This window comes from Hyperolius riggenbachi, chromosome 8 (assembly GCF_040937935.1).
Source record: "Hyperolius riggenbachi isolate aHypRig1 chromosome 8, aHypRig1.pri, whole genome shotgun sequence".
Classification (NCBI taxonomy): Eukaryota; Metazoa; Chordata; class Amphibia; order Anura; family Hyperoliidae; genus Hyperolius; species Hyperolius riggenbachi.
The window spans coordinates 229119419-229138373 of record NC_090653.1 but is presented as its reverse complement, the minus strand read 5'-3'; the positions used below and the strand labels follow the sequence as shown (position 1 = coordinate 229138373).

General features: G+C 44.9%; 2 protein-coding genes across 2 annotated transcripts in view; one reads left to right on the top strand and one right to left on the bottom strand.

The window, feature by feature from the left end:
• Positions 1-18955, bottom strand: part of WHRN (whirlin) — a 384594-nt gene that overhangs the window by 340490 nt on the left and 25149 nt on the right. The gene's annotated exons all lie outside the window — the stretch shown is intronic.
• On the top strand, positions 10768-18219 carry LOC137528409 (uncharacterized). The gene is made up of 3 exons (XM_068249701.1): positions 10768-11120; positions 12567-13694; positions 18205-18219. The coding sequence occupies exons 2-3, from the start codon at positions 12579-12581 to the stop codon at positions 18217-18219; spliced, it is 1131 nt and encodes a 376-aa protein (XP_068105802.1). The 5' UTR covers positions 10768-11120; positions 12567-12578.

The following is an 18955-nucleotide window of genomic DNA, read 5'->3' as shown; positions in this document are numbered from 1 at the left end:
CCAACTATGTCAGGTTAGAGGTGTAACTATAAATCATGGGACCCCATGGCACAGATTTGGTTACCATCTCCCACAAAAAGGTTATAAGGCACCTTTGTTCTCCCCTCCCCCTACACACACACCAATTTTAGGTAGCCGAGCCCCTACCCCCACCCCAGCATTAAGTAGCCCTTCAGTAACTGTAGCTATATGTACCCCTGTATAGGTAGCCAGAAAAAGTTTTCCCCACCCCTGTATGGCTGGATGGTGTAATGGTTAAGATCTTTGCCTCTGACATGGGAGACCAGGGTTCGAATCTCGGCTCTGCCTGTTCAGTAAGCCAGCACCTATTCAGTAGTAGACCTTGGGCAAGTCTTCCTAACACTGCTACTGCCTATAGAGTGCGCCCTAGTGGCTGCAGCTCTGGCGCTTTGAGCCAGCCAGGAGAAAAGCACAATATAAATGTTATTTGTCTTGTCTGTATAGATAGCCAGTGATAACCCACGTATAGGTAGCCAGAAGTAGCGCCCTCAGACAGTATAGATAGCCACAGGGTCCCCCTATAGGTAGCTAGAAGCAGTTTTCCCTCCCCCCAGTATAGGTACAACCCCAACAGGCCTGGATTTACATCACAGGAGCCTATAGGCACAGATATCCTGGGACCTCAGACTTCGCCCTCCATGAACCTACAAACCCCTGCTGAACCGCACTGCAAGTGTGCTGACTGTCCAAGGTGTAACTTCTCCCTTACTTCCCTTGCCCATCATGGGTAGACAGGTGTAGCCAGAGGTACCCTCAGTATTAAGTAGCTAGAGGTGCCTCCAAGTGTTAGGTAGCTAGATGTTCCCCAGACTGAAGGGAAATGTGGTCAGTGGAGTGCCAAGACCCAGGTGAGTAACCTCTCATTTACACTCCACTCAGGACTGAATAGGGAAGGTGGGAGGGAGGCACTGGGGGTGAAGGGAGTGAGCCGCATTTACATCATCAGGCGCCTGTAGGCACGTGCCTACAGTGCCTTATGGTGAATCCAGCTCTGAACCCAGTATAGGTAGTCAAAAGTATCAGAATAGTTAGGCATGGCCCAACATCTGGATTTTGTGTTCACAAACACGATTCTGAATTTTATATTGAAAATTTGCAAACCGGAAATTCGCGGTGAGCCTCATTGACTTAAATGGCAGGCAAACGTCAGTGTTCTGTGATGGTGAGTTAGAACGGTGATGCAGCCATGCACAGTAAGGTCGCAAAGGTGTCCTGCAAAGAAACTTTTTTTACGTTGTCATGGGGCGTTGTGAGTAGAACTCTGAGGGGAAAAAAATGAATTTGATCCATTTTGGACTAAGGCTGTACCATAACAAAATGTGGAAAAGTGATGCGCTGTGAATACTTTCCGGATGCACTGTAGTTGGTGAATCCTGTAAATAAATCTAGTTTGTTATCCTGTCTCCATCACTTCTGAACACAACACTGTGTAATAAAGGTGGACAGCACGGTAGCATAGCGGTTGGGCAGCACGGTAGCGTTGTGGGTAGTGTTTTCACCCTGCAGCGCTAGGTCCCCGGTTCAAATCCCAGCCAGGTTAACATCTGCAAGGAGTTTGTATGTTCTCCCCGTCTCTGCGTGGGTTTCCCCCGGCACTCTGGTTTCCTCCCACATCCGCAAAACATACAGATACGTTTATTGGCTTCCCACTAAATTGGCCCTAGACTACGATACATGCACTTCACGATACATACATAGACATATGACTATGGTAGGGATTAGATTGTGAGCCCCTCTGAGGGACAGTTAGTGAAAAGACAATATAGTCTGTACAGCGCTGTGTAATATGTCGGCGTTATATAAATAATGACCAGCCTCAATAACAGTTCTCCCTCCCAGAACAGGTGTAGATTAAAGGCTCCTGGACATGTGGGCGTGCAGGAATGCGGATAGTAAAATATTGGTATTAAATACTGGTATTTTACTACAAAAGTGTTAAATATCAGTATTAAATACCAATACTGTACCATTGCCAAATTAACCCTACTCTCACATAGAACTTTCCCACCCGACACCTAACCTTATAACCCCTCCCACCTGCACACACTCGCCGGCTTATGGCTAAAACGAACAACCCCCCCACACACACACTACCTGCCTAATACTCCCCCCCCCCCCCCCGCACACACTAGCTACCTAATGCTTAACCCCTATCCCCCCACCTCGCACACACTGCCTCCCTAATGCAACACCTAATGTCGATATTTTACTATTGCCAAACCTAACCCTACTCTCACACAGAACACTCCCACCTGACACCTAATTTCAACCCCCCTCTGCACATACTACCTGCCTAATGCCTAACCCTAAATCACACCCCCATGCACACACACTGCTTCCCTAATGTCAAAACCTAAACTCCACAACCCCCCCCCCCCTGCACACATTGGCTACCTAAAGCCCTCCCCTTCACTAGCCGATGATCACATCACATCACATTGTATTCGCAGAACAAAAAAAAATCTTGGGCACTTTACAAATAAGGCAAAAATAAAATTCTTAAAGATATAAATCATTTTTTATAACTTGTTTTGGCTGAGCAGACCAGGGTGGCAGTAGCTAGGAAGAGTCCTATTTACCATCCCTGCAGTCGGTTGTTCAAGATAAATACAGTGCTTAGCAAATCCCTTCTTATGGCTTTGTTATAAGCATGAGGTGCTTCAGGTTTACCGTCCTCCCAGCACTTGATGAAAAGGTTGTGTTAGCAGGTCGTGTCAGCGCTGAGTTTCTTCTACAGAAGTGCTTAGGCTGGGCATAAATGACAGGCAGAGTGCATCAAGCTTACTGCGCTCTTATGCCGGGAGCACTGTGTTCACATTGATTGCAGGGAACAGGCAAATATATGTTTCATCTACAGATTTCCAGCGGGAAAGTGTCAGTCACTGGCCTGCATGCAGAGTGAGCTCAGCCCATATCACCTCAGCACCATCCATCTGTACACAGTATACGCTTAAGTAATAAAAGGGCGTCTGGAAGTTTGGGCACACAGGAAAGGTGATAGTAGAATATTGGTAATTGTACCGATATTCTACTTTTAAAGTGTAAAGAGGGACTGTAAAATATTGGTATTCAATAACAATATTTTACTATAACTAAACCTAACCCTACACTCACAGAGAACCCTCTCCCCTGATGCCTAACTCTAACCACACCCCCTCCACAGGCACCCTACCTTACACCTAACCCTAACCACCCCCCCCCCCCCCCCCCCCCCCACACACACACACACAAAGACCCTACCTGATGCCTAACCCTAACTACCTACCCAGCACAAACACCCTACCTGAGGCCTAACCACCTACCAAGCACAAACACCTTACCTGAGGCCTAACCCTAACCACCTACTCAGCACAAACACCCTACTTGAGGCCTAACCCTAAACCCCCCCAACACACACACAAAGACCCTACCTGACGCCTAACCCTAACCACTCCCCCAGCACAAACACCCTACCTGATGTCTAACCCTAACCACCCGCCAGCACAAACACCCTGCCTGACCCCTAACCACCCCCTCAGCACAAACACCCTATCTGATGCCTAACCTCTATAGGCAAGGAGTCTTGCCCAAGAACTCCTTGTTAAATTGGTGCTGGCTTACTGCACAGGAAGAGCTGAAGTTTGAATCCAGGTCTCCTGTGTCAGAGCTCTTAACCATTACACTATTGTACCTCTACTTAAACACACACAGTGTTATTGTCTCAGCTGTACAGGAAGCCATACGCTCAGTTGCGTAACAATAGGGGCTGAAGCCCCCCTAGAGCCTACTCAGGGCCGCTTTGGGGAGCAGGAGGGGTCGCAGCATAAGGGAGAGCATTGGCCCCCGCATTGGTGGGGAGGGGGGGGCATGATCATTGTTATAATCATGGAGCCCAGCTTGTCGGTGGATCTTTGGGGGCTGACAGCGCTGGAACGGAGGGACAGAGGAGGGCAGGAGAAGCCTCATTGGGATCCAGAGGCTTCCCCCTCCTGAGATAAGTACCCCATGAGGCATTTTTTTTTTCTTACAGAGCTTCGTTAAATAATGGTGTGGATTAGCAGGTGACAAAGTGTTCCTATTAAAGAGGTCAATGGCTGCCATTGAATGGCTGCATACTGATGGGGGAATTAGTTTGGCTTAGCAGCAGGTTTACCATTCTTCAATTCTTGGTGAATTCCACGGTTCTTTCTGTAGATCCAGCCTGCACAGTCTCTTCCTATGCAATTGTCATTCTGCTTCCTCCATCCTCCTGGCCAGTTCTCAGCATAGTCATAAGAGACTTGCAACAGTCCAAGATTTGCATACATCATATCCATATCAATAGCATTGTTAATAGTGATTGAAAACAAAATGACAGGTGTACTTTATTACCTGTATCATTACTGACTGAGAAGCAGACAGGCAGCATAGCCCTCTGTAGTATTGCATGTGCTCTATAATATGCTTCATGCACTATAACTCTTTGCTTTCAGGATATCTGGGTCCACAGCATAGGGGGAGCTCATCTAATGATCCTGGTGCCTTAGGCACACTCACAGATGGTGGTGAGCTAATATAAAGGCTCCAGTCCTTATGTCTTCCTCCTTTGTAGAAAATACAAACCAGGATGTAGTAGATAAGGCTTTGTGTGCGCTGCTATCAATAGAACATACAGTCAGGGCCAGATTTCTGGAAAGACCACAAAGGCCCTGGCCTTGGGCGGCTGTAGCCCAATGGGGCACCTAGACATGAATAACAAGTTTCTACATATGAAAGAGGAGGCTGAAAATAGGGTGCAAGACATGAAAAAGGGAAACTGATGCTCAATGTGGCTGTTCATGAAAGAGAGCGGCAACAGCACATGGATGATGCACATGGAAGAGGGGGCTGCACATGTTAGGGGAGGGGCGCTGCTGCACATGGAAGGGGAACCACAACATACTTGGCCTAGGGGCACATACAGTATAATCCGGCCTTGTATGCAGTCTAAGGGTCAGGAGTCCGCAGCTGTATTAGCAAGGACTTTATGCTACTGCAACCCTTCCTGGATTCAGTTCTATTTTATGATTTACCCAGAGGTGTCCAGTAGTGATGGTCAATAAGATTCAGGCCGGATTCAGACTGCATGGCATGCGGTGCAATGATTGCATCGCACCACTAAAAATAGCCTTCTGGGGTCTCCCTTCTGGCTGCAAGCTTTCTGTGGGCAAAATTTGAATTGCGCAGAAGTGTATTAAAAAAAATACACATTTTGCTGCATGCACCGCAATGCAAACGCTGAAAAATTGTAAAAATCTGTGTCGCCATACACATACATGACTTCTGGTCGCTGCACGTTGCCCTGCATGTTGACTGTCAACGTGCTGCTGCTTTCGTGTTAAATCGGGCACTTCTGGCGCATCGCACTGCACTGCGCCAGGTATGGAGTGCCCCATAGATTGACATAGCATTACCCTGCAGCAAAACAGGGTAACGCAGTGCACCAGTGTCAAAGGGGCCTCAGATAATTCTGACTTTCTTGAAATTTCATTAAAATTGCACCTATCTTATATTTGGGCCAACCGAATGGACTACATGGCGATTTTGACTGCCAAAATTCCAAGCTGATTAACTTTACATTAAATTTGCACGGGAGCTAAAAAAATTATTTGCACCTCACTGACCATCTCAAGTGTCCAGAAGTGCCCAAACATGGCAAAGCTTAGACCTCGCACACCTATTAGGGTGCGTACATACATCCAATTTTGATTGGCCAATAAATACATTTTCATTGTGAGCTCTGGGGAGGTGGTAAGGAGGGAAATCCAGCTGCCTATCCACGGGCCGGAGTAACAGCGCGAGCTAGCTGTATTTTGCCCAGTGCTGGTCTATATGCAGCTTTAAAGAGGAGCTGTTAGGTATAAAGTCTCAGAGAAAAAAAAACACATATATCAGTAGCTAAATATTGGCTGTACTTACATTACATATGCATTTCACTGTCCACGTTTGGATTTCACAGAATTTTTATATAGTATTTGCAGAGATTGATGCTCCTGACAGCTCATGGCAGGTTCCATGTTTGACTGTCTTGTATGAAGCCAATTGTGATGTAATATCCTCCCTTACCCTGCTTCCTGATGATTCGACTCACAAAAAAGATCAGGATCAAAGATCCTAATGGTTCATGAACCGGACAACACTACTGTGCAGTGAATATTAATTAGCCATGTGGCTAGGAACAATAGCGGACTCCTGCAGTATACTCTAACGGAACATGTGTCCTGTGAACAGCACATTGATTTTTCAGTGCTGTGAGCTGGGCTACAAGATACAAGCTGCTGTAACATGAGCCTGTAACTTCTCACTGTGAAAGCAGCCTTAGGGCGGGATAGGGAAATGAAGGGGAAGACCAAGGGAGTGCAGCAGGGAGAAGAAGCAGCCCCAGCATGCTTTGCAGTATCTGTTATGCGGCCTGCCGGCCTCCTTAGGAGCTTGGGAATAAAGAGCCTTGCTGTTCAGCAAACATCAAAGTAAGAGAGATTTTTAACTTCAGTATTGCCTTTTTGGCTTCCTTCTAAACTGTTTAACACAGGAGAATAGAGGTTTAAATTCGCTTTTGCAGCCTGACAGTTACTCTTTAACTAAATAAAAAATATATTATAACGCATATTTAAGGATGCTCCTTCATGATGGCAAAACACAAATTTATAGAATTTTAGATGAGAGACATAATAAGGAACTCCAGTGCCTTAAAAATAGGGCCCTTGTAGGCTTAATTAAGTCAGGCAAAAATGTACTGTATCCTTCATAATATAAGATGCTCCAGAATATAAAACACACCTAGGTTTTGAGGTAAAAAATCAGGGAAAAAAAAGAAAAATACTAAACCTAGTAGGTGCATCTATAGGTGAAACCTGAAAAATTAGAATATTGTGCAAAAGTCTATTTATTTCAGTAATTAAACTTCAAAAGGTGAACCTAATATATGAAATAGACTCATTACATGCAAAGTGATATATTTCATTTGTTATAATTTTCATGATTATGGCTTACAGCTTATGAGAAACCCAAAATCAAAATCTCAGACCATTAGAATAGTGTGAAAATGTTCAATATTCTGGTCTCAAAGTGTCAGACTCTAAACAGCTCATTAATCCAAAACACCTGCAAAGGTTCCTATTTCATATTTTAGTTTCACCTTTTAAGTTAAATTACTGAATTACTATAAATTGACTTTTGCACGATATCCTGATTTTATGAGTTTCACCTGTATAGTTCAGAGCCATCTTATGGACCTTCCTCCACCCCAAACTATCTCTAAGCCAGTCTATGTTTATCTAAGCTACACTAACCAGCTACACTACACTAACCCCCTGCTGTCCCTACCAGTTACACTGCACTACACTAAGCACTACACTACACAGTACATTGCACTACACCAGACTATACAGTACACTAACCCCCTGCTGCCCTCCCACTAAGCTACACTGCACTAAAAATTAAGCTCTAATCCACCCAGCGCTGTGTTCCTCTCCCACCTCGCTCCAGTCCAGCTTCTCCTCTGGGATCTTCCCATATAGCTGTACAAAGCAGCCACCTGCCGCTGTACAGCTCCGGGTTCTCTGTTCCATGTGGCCTCCGCACTTCCGCATTGGTCCAGCTATTGTAACTCCAGCAGCGTATTGTGCACTTGACATGACCCCGGCAAATGCACGCCACTGGAGTTACAGTCGCTGGACCAATGCGGATGTACGGAAGCCACACAGAAAGGAGGACACGGAGCTGTACAGCAGCAGACGGCCGATTTGTAAAGCTATATGGGAAGATGCCGCATGAGAAGAGGAACGCTTGAAGAAGTCGCCGGACTGGAGCGAGTCGGGAGAGGAGCGCAGCGCTGCATGCGGTAAGTGTTTCCTGCACACTCTGCACAACATTTAACGTATATTCGGCATATAAGGCAAACCCACTTTCCTCCCAGTTCTGGGAACGTGTGTCTTATATTGTAAAAAATACGGTATCTGATTTCATTTAAATAAAAATCTGATTTATAAAATATAGGTATAATGTATATCATAATGAAATGGCATGTATTAAAAACAATGGCACAGATTTTTCTAGCTTTCCAATATCATATTAGACAGGGTCGCCCCCTATCATCTTACTTGTTCAGTCTCGCAATAGAACCAATTATTAGAGCCATTCAACAGGATGAAAATACACACGGCCTGAAAATTAGGAAAATAGACACCAGGATATGCAGATGATTTATTACCCACACTTACAAAGCCTCAAACCTCAATAAAGAATGCAGTTAGGAATGTTGAAAAAAAATATTTCAGGGATTTAGAAAAAGCTCTAATTTTAATATGATCACAATTAACCACTTCACCCCCAAGGGGTTTTTACCCTAAAGGACCCGAGCAATTTTAAGCACTCCTCCCTTTTATTCAACAATAACTTTATTACTAATCACAACAAAATGATCTATACCTTGTTTTTTTAATCACCAATTAAGCTTTCTTTAGGTAGTACATTTTGCTAAGAATTATATTATTCTAAATGCATTTTAAAGAGAGAGACTGAAGCCTCCAAAAATGACCCTTTGTTTTAGCCAGTCATGTTAAGCATTAATGGGTTAGCTGAAATGCCGCTATCCTGTGGCATTAAACGAGACATTAAACACCCCAAAATGCCCAGGGCAAATTGCGGGGGCTCCATCCTGTTGGAGGCAGAGCTTTGAGCTGCAGCTCTTCCTCCATTCGCGTCTATCTCCTCCAGATCTCAGCCTCCTCCCGCCTCTCTCAGTCTTCTTTCCCTGAAAGGGGTGGAGAGGAGGCAGAGATTTGCTGGGATTGATGTGAATAGGAGGCAGAGCTGCAGCTCAAAGCTCTGCGTCCCCGGGCAGCTAAATCCATGGCAGGAAAGTCATGGATTTTTGCCCCGTTTTGCCGCATAGATTGCGGCGTTTCAGTTAAGCCATTGATGCTTAACAGGACTCGCTAAAAAAGGGTCCTTTTTGGAGGCTTCAGAGTCTCTTTAAGGGGAATAATGCAAAAAAAATGGAAAAAAAACCTTATTCCTCAGATTTCAGCCATTATAGTTTTAAAATAAAACATGCCAAGATGATTAAAACCCACATATTTTATTTGCCAATTTATCCAGGTTATTACACCATTTAAATTATGTCCCTCTTGTTATAATTTAAGTAGGCCTCAGTTACTTGGCCTGAGTTTTATGTAAAAGGCTTGACCGCAGTGTATGCCTTTAAAATAGATAGAGGGTTGGTGATGCAGGCAGAGGCATCTCAGGGTCTGCGTGTAGCAGAAGATACACGCAGATACTGAGAACATGTTCCTAACAGAAGGCCATCGGCCACTCTGACCTCAACAGGAACAGAAAACATTGGCTATGTTTACTAAACATTTCACATTCCTGCATCTGGGTCAAGTGCCTCATTGATTATTAATCGAGTAGGCGGGTATGATGACACCACGAGTGGGTCCACCAATAGACTGATATAGGAGGTGGCGAAGATGATGTCATATTTAACTCTTTCCTAGTCGGTATTAAAGGGGGTGCGAGCGATGGGAACTCACTTCTGCTTCTTCCCTCTGCACTAGCTCGCAAGGCGGACTGGGACCTCTAAGCATGTTATTCCTTACTGTAATCTGATATAATGTATGCTGTACATATGTAGTTTAGTGTAACGTAGTTAGGAAGAAGGTACCTGATAGACTTCAAGAGGGAGTCTAATCAAGCAGCTATAACGCAACATGGAAGTCTGCTTTGCCAGGAGATGAATGTATCTATCTGTATTCCTGTTTCCTGAATAAATAACGTAAGAAGCCTGAGAAAGTCTATATCCTGTTTGCTGTGTGGAGAGTCAAGTGATCTCACAGTCTGTGAGACGATGGTGTCGAAGCAAGGTGATAAGAACAGTTTATAACAATTGGTGCCGTGAAACCCTTCCCTGCCTAGCAAAACAGGCAGACGGAGCCGGGGGCCGAGGTAGTTTTCAAGATATTCCACAGCAGAACAAGCGGAATAGACGGACACGGACTGTGAAGCTTATCAAGCTGATACTGATAAGTGGGCGTGTGGGAGCCGAGCACACGCGGGCTGCAATTCGAGAGAACCAGCGGCGACACTCGTGGATGTTAAACTTAGACTGACAGTGCACATCAGTCCTTGCCAAACCGGGTCACAGGTGTCTGGAAGCTCCGAGGCCGGCTGGCAGCTGCCGCTGGAGATGATCCGCTGAGCCAGTGTGGGTACACAGAGCTGACGCTCAGTAGTTCCAGAGATCCACTCAGTGTCGTGGAAAGTTGCCAAAAGCTGGTCGAATTGCCAGGCGTACGAAGTCCTCTGCTCAGGCAAGTATAGCGTTTCGTTTATTTGGTTTTGTAGCAATGTTTGTGGTCTGTTATATATGTTAACAGTCTGCATGATGTGTTTTTTTTCTACAGCTGTGTGTTATCTTTCTGTGTTATGCTAAAGTGTGGGCAGCGTATATAGTTTCGTTTTCTCTCTGGGCAGTTCTGGGCTGGGAGGGAGGCCAGCGATGTTTGTTTTTCTCTCGTGCTCTCTCACGCAGATGGTGGATAGTGGGGAGGGCAGTTAGGGGGAGGAATGGAGGGAACATAGTTGGGATAACGAGAGCAGCCCAGAATAGTGGGGATACTGGTTCAAGTCAATGCTATTAGTTCGTTAGTGCTACGTGATGCTTCTGTAATCTCAGCATGATTCAGTGTCATGGGTTTTATTGGTTTTTTTTCTGGCAGATCGCAGAGCGTAGGTTTAGTGGGAAGGGGGGCCAATACAGTGCATCATCCCACCCCCCTCTCTACAGATTGGGGGAAGCACGGTTGAGGTTTGTGTCCGCGGATATCTGTTAACAGCTGGAATGATTTGTTAAGTTTCTGTCACTCCGCATTCCAGGCAAAGGTTTATGATATGAGTAAAGGTCGGTGTAGTTGTGGAGAATTCCTTCTGTTCAGGATGTTTTGTTTCAGCCGTCATAAGATCGGAGTTCTGTGGGAAGCTTTTGAGTGCACGGGGTTGGGTGCATGTTTTTTTTTCCTCCATCTACATGTCCAAGATGATTTGCGTTTTTTCTGGGAGGAAGATAGGAAATTTCACACACTGCGGTGTCTGTTTTGCAGGTATACGAGAAAAATATATATGCTGAAATGTTTAGTGTGCATATGCCTTGTATGTTCTAACTGGTTTTTTTTTCCTGATGTGTATAGGGTTAAGCGGTTGCTACGGGAGATTGATAGCAGCCATTTTGGCTGGCAGTCCAGGACTCAAAATGGCGGCAGTGGAGAGAGCCCGCCCCCGAGAGTCATGGCCCCCACACGTCATGGCAGGGGGGAGGAGGGGCTGGGGGATCCACGTCACGTCAGGCTGTGCTCGCGGCTCCGGGCAGAGCAGCTGAAAGGGAGGGGGGTAGAAATACAGAGACATTCTCCTGTGTGGCTCGGTTCTCACAGTATTTCCCCAGAGCTTTTCCCTGGGTCCATGGAAAGGAATGCCAGAATAGGAAGTGTTTCCCAGCTAGGTGCAGGGAATCACGTAGCAGTACTGATCAGAAATGGGTCTGTACTGTGTTGCTTATGGGAGTATTCCTGTGAGTGGGGCACCTTAATGGGTGGTGCAGCATGAGTTCCCAATAGGAAAGGGGGGACAGTGCATCAAGGGGGTGCCGGAGGTGGAAAAAAAGGGAGTTGACCAATCCGGGTTTCCGGTAACGTTTTTTTTCCGGTTTTTGTCGTGGACAGGGCCAGAGCTTGACTGAGAGGTCTATGCTGGGCTGGGGCTGTTTTTTTGTGCGTTTTTTTTTTTCGTCCACTGATTGGTCAAATATGTTTTTTCCAGCTCCTATCAATTGTAGCACAAAGAACAAGGACTGACAACAGTTCATGGGGCAATTATACAGATGATAAAATTGCCGTTTACAGAGTGACAGTGTATCAGTACGCTGTTTGCCATGTGACTACCTACCAAGTGGGCATTCAGGGATCTGCATACAGGCATGTGACGCTGGTATGCTTAGCCCTGCACCCTGTGTAGTTTAAGTGTAAAGTGCTCCTTCCTACAGGGAGGCAGCCAGTTTTTGGTAGTTTAGGTGGTGGCACGGCAAACATTGATCAGAGGGTACAACACACAGAACTTCTAGCAGAGCTGGTATCGCAATGAAGTTCTAGATAAGTTAATGCGACCATGAGTAAGTGCATTGCAGGCTCACCTGCAAAGCAGCATCAGGTGTGGCATCCGTAATCTGTGCATGCGACGGCCGCGCATGGACAGATAAGGGGGGATGTGGAGTGAGCTGCAATGGGGTGAGAGCTTCCAAAGGGGAAGCGAGCTTCCAAAGGTGAAGTCCGCGGGAGCATATTTTAAACAGGTGAGTACTGAGGATAGTACTGAGGTAGGGGGGTGAAGTTTAACTCCAATCTACCAATAAGAGTAAACAGAGTTCATGAGAACCATAAAGCAACGAGATCAATTACGATATATATTGATCAATCTAAAGTGTAAAGAGTACAAGCCGCAGGGCGAATCCCAAATCATTAATAAGAATTGATTTGTTTGTATTTCGATTTCAGGTGTTTGGCAATATGGAATTGAGACAGCTGCAGTGCTGGCAGCAAAGATGGAGATGTCAGTCGGATACGCGAAAGGTTCCAGATGCCAATCTAAGCTTGGAGAACAGCGAGATTCCTGAGATTGGAAAGAGACTAAAACACGAGATTCCTGAGAGTGGAAAGAGACTAAAACACGAGATTCCTGAAATGGGAAAGAGACTAAAAACCGAGGTTCCTGAGATCGGAAAACGTCTAAAAAAACTGTCTGAGCAAAGCATAGTGCAAATTGCCAATGTTTTTCTTTCCCAAGGTGGTGCTTTTATAATGAGGAGTACCGTGCTGATGGTGATCCTAGGTTGCCATTTCGTCCTAGGAGAACGAAGAGAGGACATTCTCATGTATAATAAGGGGTTAATGAGAATGCAAGGCCCAAGCATGTTAATGTTGGGTGACAAAGGTACTGATCCTTTCACACCTCCCTCCGCTTGGCACAGATGGACCATGCAGGGACGGAGGAAAAGAGCACTTGTGCCAGGAGAAAGCAAATTTCATGGCACAAGGGGGGTGAAAGGTCTGAAGGGTCAAGTGTGCGGGCAGTGGGAATTTAATGGCAGTATAAATCTGCTATTGAATGCCACACTCCCAGAATCAATGCACCGATCCAAAGGTTTGTTAAAAGGTACATTGCAGTATAATGGGTACATGCAAAAGGTGGAGTGTGTGATTCAGGGGTACCTTGTCTTGGTTATGCAGAGTGAGATGGTTCCAGATTGGAGAGGAACGAACAGGAGGCGTCAATTCTCTTACCAGAGAGACGCAGGGGACAACATCACACTCTGGAGCTACCAACAGAGAGTGCCTCTGAAACAACTATACACACGTAAAGGCTGGAAAGCCAAGGGTGGGAGGTTCTCGAAACAAGAAGTAAAAATCGAGATCAAGCCACATTTCCAGGTGACAAAGAGGGTGGGGAGAGCGGTCCCGGGGGAGGGAAAGCCCACACAGGGAACCCCATCCACACTACACGGGTCACAACAGGGGACGATATTACACAGTCCATATGCAGCAGCTTATCCTCATGATAGTTGGGTAAGTGAAGAGGTACTCTTAATTGAAAGATTGCAGAGAGTACAGTCTTCCCGACCTCAGGTACATAGTGTGCCTCAGGACATAAGGGGGGAAGAGGTCCAATCAGGACAGCTAGGGACATATTGTGTCAGCGAAAGATTGGACAAGGGGAGGTATATTAATTTTTCTGGAGAAGGATCTTTTGCATGGCAGCTTCGAGATGTTTGGGTGAACAAATGGAAACGGTGCAACATTCCTTTAGGCACCGCCACTTCCTTAGTTCCCACCTCAACCCGTGTCTTACACCAGGACCTGAGAGGTCAACCTTTTTTGGTGCTAGACAGGGAGGTGAAACAAGTAGAGTTGTCCTCATGTGGGCAATTCTTGCAGAAGTACCTGCGTTGGCTGGGGCAAGTCAAATTTAGTGAAGATGCCTGCAGGCTCAATAACGCAGAGTGCGAGGCTACCATTCAAAAGATCCACCCTGAAGCCCAACCGATAGTTCCGGTGGCGGAAGGAAAGGTTTGGTTTTTTAACATAAGGTCTAATGATACATTCAAGGTATATTCTCATAATTGTTCCGATAAGGGGGAGTTTCCAAGGGGAACATATTGTGTGAGTGGAGATCCCATATGGATCCTGTCATCCAGGTTTGATGACGTTGTTTCTCAAATTGTTAAGAGAACTCTAAAGGTCAAAGTTTCACGGGTAGTTCCCGTCCTGAAAGAGAACACGACATGGGACAAAGGGGAACAGGGTTTGATCCAAGACGGCCACATGTTGTTACAAAGGTTAAACAAACAGTACACTAAGTTAGAGGTAAGATTTCACCATGATACAGGTGATCTTAACGAGGTATAACACAAACATGAGCAGGTGAGTTCCAGTCTGCCCTGGTGGACAAAGGTTCCGGTGATGTTCCAGGGACACTCGGACGGGGCATCTGCAGTTCCAAAGTTCTTTCTGCACCCACTGGTCGTCTGGATGGGGATGACAACTTTAGGCATCGTTATCCAGGTGAGGTTGCGGGTTAAAATTACGTAAAATAAATTAACCCGGTCCAGAGATTGGTGCCTCATAAACAATCTCCGGAACCAATAGTTTAAATTAAGGGATATACAGGGTTACGTGTATAGGTTTAGTAGTACCTAGGAGCTGATTGTATAAAGGCGCTCTTTTAGAAGGCACCTGGCACTGCTCCGTTTTGTAACAACCAAACGAGTTTCACTTTTCTGTGGTCATGCAAGTTTGTGAGTGATACGCAAGTGACGCAAATGCTGAGCATGTGGTATTGAGGGATTTAGAAGTAGGGCTTCCCCAGAGAGCCTGGTTACAGGAAGACCAAGAGGTCTTGCTCTCTCTCTTCCAGGGGTAACCGCCTAGAGCAGAGAAGTTGTGTGAGCACGAACATCGAAAAGTGAAACATACAAGAAAGAAACCAGGTACTGGGAGGTTCAGACGCTGGGATCTGCGGGTCAAGCCGTTTTAGGGGGGATTGTTATAATTTAAGTAGGCCTCAGTTACTTGGCCTGAGTTTTATGTAAAAGGCTTGACTGCAGTGTATGCCTTTAAAATAGATAGAGGGTTGGTGATGCAGGCAGAGGCATCTCAGGGTCTGCGTGTAGCAGAAGATACACGCAGATACTGAGAACATGTTCCTAACAGAAGGCCATCGGCCACTCTGACCTCAACAGGAACAGAAAACATTGGCTATGTTTACTAAACATTTCACATTCCTGCATCTGGGTCAAGTGCCTCATTGATTATTAATCGAGTAGGCGGGTATGATGACACCACGAGTGGGTCCACCAATAGACTGATATAGGAGGTGGCGAAGATGATGTCATATTTAACTCTTTCCTAGTCGGTATTAAAGGGGGTGCGAGCGATGGGAACTCACTTCTGCTTCTTCCCTCTGCACTAGCTCGCAAGGCGGACTGGGACCTCTAAGCATGTTATTCCTTACTGTAATCTGATATAATGTATGCTGTACATATGTAGTTTAGTGTAACGTAGTTAGGAAGAAGGTACCTGATAGACTTCAAGAGGGAGTCTAATCAAGCAGCTATAACACAACATGGAAGTCTGCTTTGCCAGGAGATGAATGTATCTATCTGTATTCCTGTTTCCTGAATAAATAACGTAAGAAGCCTGAGAAAGTCTATATCCTGTTTGCTGTGTGGAGAGTCAAGTGATCTCACAGTCTGTGAGACGATGGTGTCGAAGCAAGGTGATAAGAACAGTTTATAACACCTCTCACAATGTATGTCGACAATATATTATTTGAAAATATTGGTGTAATTTTCTTTTTTTTTTTTGTGTGTGTCCAGTCCATAATTACAAGTCACTATGTAGTAAAATAACAGTAATATACCCTCATAAAATACATATTAAAAAAGCTGAGTCCCTAGAGCAACTATTTATGTATTTATATACTGGTGTTTGGGAGGGTTGGAAGGGGGCTTTGGAAGTGGAAGGGACTCATTTTATTAACTTTTAATTATAAATGTATGTGAATGTATGTGTGTAAGTTTACTTTGCCGCCACTAGAGGGCATTGCAAATACTAGCCTGGTTTACAGGAAGTGTGCACTATTTTTTTTTTTACTGCTTTATGAATGGACATGGTCCCTGATCGGGGTCATGTCCATTCCAGGCATTGCGTTTGGTTGGGGAATGTTTGTTCCCCTTCCCCAGTTCCGGATCTCCGTGGTCTGATAGGTAAGAGGCGAGCGGTGGGGGCACAGCAGCGGCGGGGGCGAGTGACACATTAAAACGTCCTAGTGCCTTTAAGAGACTCCAACAGGACGTTTAAATGCAATGGCTGGTTGGGAAATATTTAAAACAACTATTTTGGATCCTGGTTATTGTGCAGTGTAGAAAATAAACAATATATATATATATATATATATATATATATATATATATATATATATTACCTGGAAATCAAGATAAATTGAAACTTAGAGAATGTATATTGAATAACACAGATATGATCCTATACTAAGGACTAAAAATGTTTAACTTTTAATAATACATATTAAAATGGACCTTGGCTGCTATAGTTTCAAGACTGATACAGCGACATGAGGGGCTATATAAAGACCTGGTAAGTATGAGAAAACTATCTTAGTATTGCCCTCTCAATGTGGCTGAAAATAAAAACAATGAGGGGCTGTGGTAAAGTATATGAGGATAAACCCTCAGCAGCCTCCTAACATTGTCACTGAATAAATTAATACACAACCCCCACCAAATAACCCGACATGTTTCACTTCCTTAAGGGAAGCTTTTTTAAGGGAAATATTAAAAGTGCAAAGTGCTAATCATAGTGATAAGGTGCATAAATACATTCAGAAAAACAATAAAATCAGTGCATAGTATAGCATTATGGCTATATAGTAGCAGCCATGAAAGCATGACCTTCCTGCAGTCCTTTTATACTTCAAATGAGAGCTGCTGGGAGGAAGCAGGACACACCCTGACACTCCCCCACTCCATGTTGTCCAGGATTGGTCATGAAGGTCATCAATCAAGAAACTCACCAATCAACAATGAGTGTCATTGAACCCATTGAACCTGGCGTACTGGCAACGCTAGCCCCTGATGAGTCTTGATGACGAAACACGTAGGGCGGAGCCAGTACGCCTGACGCATGTCGTAAGGTGAGGGTGGAACGGGGAAGGAACCAGGTGGGAGCGCACGGCCGGAGAACGCGGGACGCCGCGAATTGGAGACAGAAACGGCCTGGGTGATCCACCGCTGTAACACACCATCTCATTTTAAATTCTGTAAGTTGCTGGAGTGTGCAAGAAGCGCAGTTGAGTTGTATTTGAGCCGATATACTGCGCAATGAAGTTTTATCTGTGTTTTATTAAAAAAGGCCTATTTTACAAGCTGAAGCTGGGTATGGTCACTGATATGCGGGGTGATGATACATATGGATAGAGCGTAATTCCCACCTGATGTTAGGTGGTCTACATCTGGTGAGCCTCTTGATTCATGAGGTGGTGGGAGCACAGTCTTTTTACACCGTTGGTCACTTGTACACGGACTTTTGGTGAAAATTGATGTTTGAAGCAGTATTACGCTATGTGCAGCTATCTTTTAGGTGCCTGAGAAGAGCACAGTGGATTACATATTGTGGTGATTACAGAATTGAGAGGACCGACCACAGCGCACTATATATCAGTACTTTTATTTCTATATTTATAAACTGTTGGAGAGTGTGTATTGTTTACAGGTGGCGCAGCATATTATCTGTATTTTAGTGGTAATAGACTATGACTGTAGAATTTAGATATTAGATTGTGAGCTCTTCTAAAGGACAGTCAGTGACATGACTACGGACTCTGTAGTACTGTGGAAGATGTCAGCACTTTATAAACACAGCAATAAGTAACAATTGAATGAAAAACATGCCACAGCACAGATATTCATGTGCTGCCCTGCCCTGTTCTAACGGTGGACACATTGCGCTTCGTCTGATAGCCATGCTATATATGTACAAGAATTGGGCCCCAGGCATGCTACAGTAAACACAGTCCCCTGCAGAGTTGTGAATGGAGTCTGTGCTGATTGTGTCTCTGCAGATCCTTCCACTGTGATTCACATAAAGAAGAAGTAAAGAAAAGCACAGGAACTGCAGAGTTGATGCTGCCCCCCTCCCCATTATATCATACCAGGGAATCTCAATATAATATAGCAGCACTGAAGATTTGCACGACTTGGGAAACCAGCAAAATTCATTTTTTTCTAGACATTATATAACACCTGTTGACTTGATTACATAAAATAGAAAGGGTTTCTTGTCTTGATATATATATTTATATATTCTCTAAATATACCATATTTTTGGACTATAAGATGCACCTAGGTTTAGAGGACAAAAACCAGGGGAAAATAAATATATATACTAAACCTGGGGCATCCATAGTGAAGGGGCATCTTGTGGATTATACCCCCTCTGTATCTCATGCCCCCTTGTACCTTGTGTCTCCATGTGTCCTCCTCTGTCCCCTTTGTGTCCTCCTGTGTCCCTCATGTGTCCGCCTCTGTCCCCCTTGTGTCCTCCTCTATGCTCGTTTGTGTCCTCCTCTATGATCGTTTGTGTCCTCCTTGTGTCCTCCTATGTGCCCCTTTGTGTCCCCCTGTGTCCTCCATTTGTCCCCCTGTGTCCTCCTCTGCATGGACACAGTACAGGCGGGTTGGAGGTTCGTATTGGCAGGCGTTCAAAAGTCTGGAACTCCCAGCATTTGGACTATAGGACGCAGTGACTTTTTCTCTTTAGGGCAGAAAAAGTGAGTCTTATTCTTATAGTCCAAAATTTACAGTACATAAACT

What these genes read in the sequence shown, in the direction of transcription:
- LOC137528409 (XM_068249701.1), top strand. Translation starts at nt 12,579, where the DNA reads ATGGAATTGAGACAGCTGCAGTGCTGGCAGCAAAGATGGAGATGTCAG.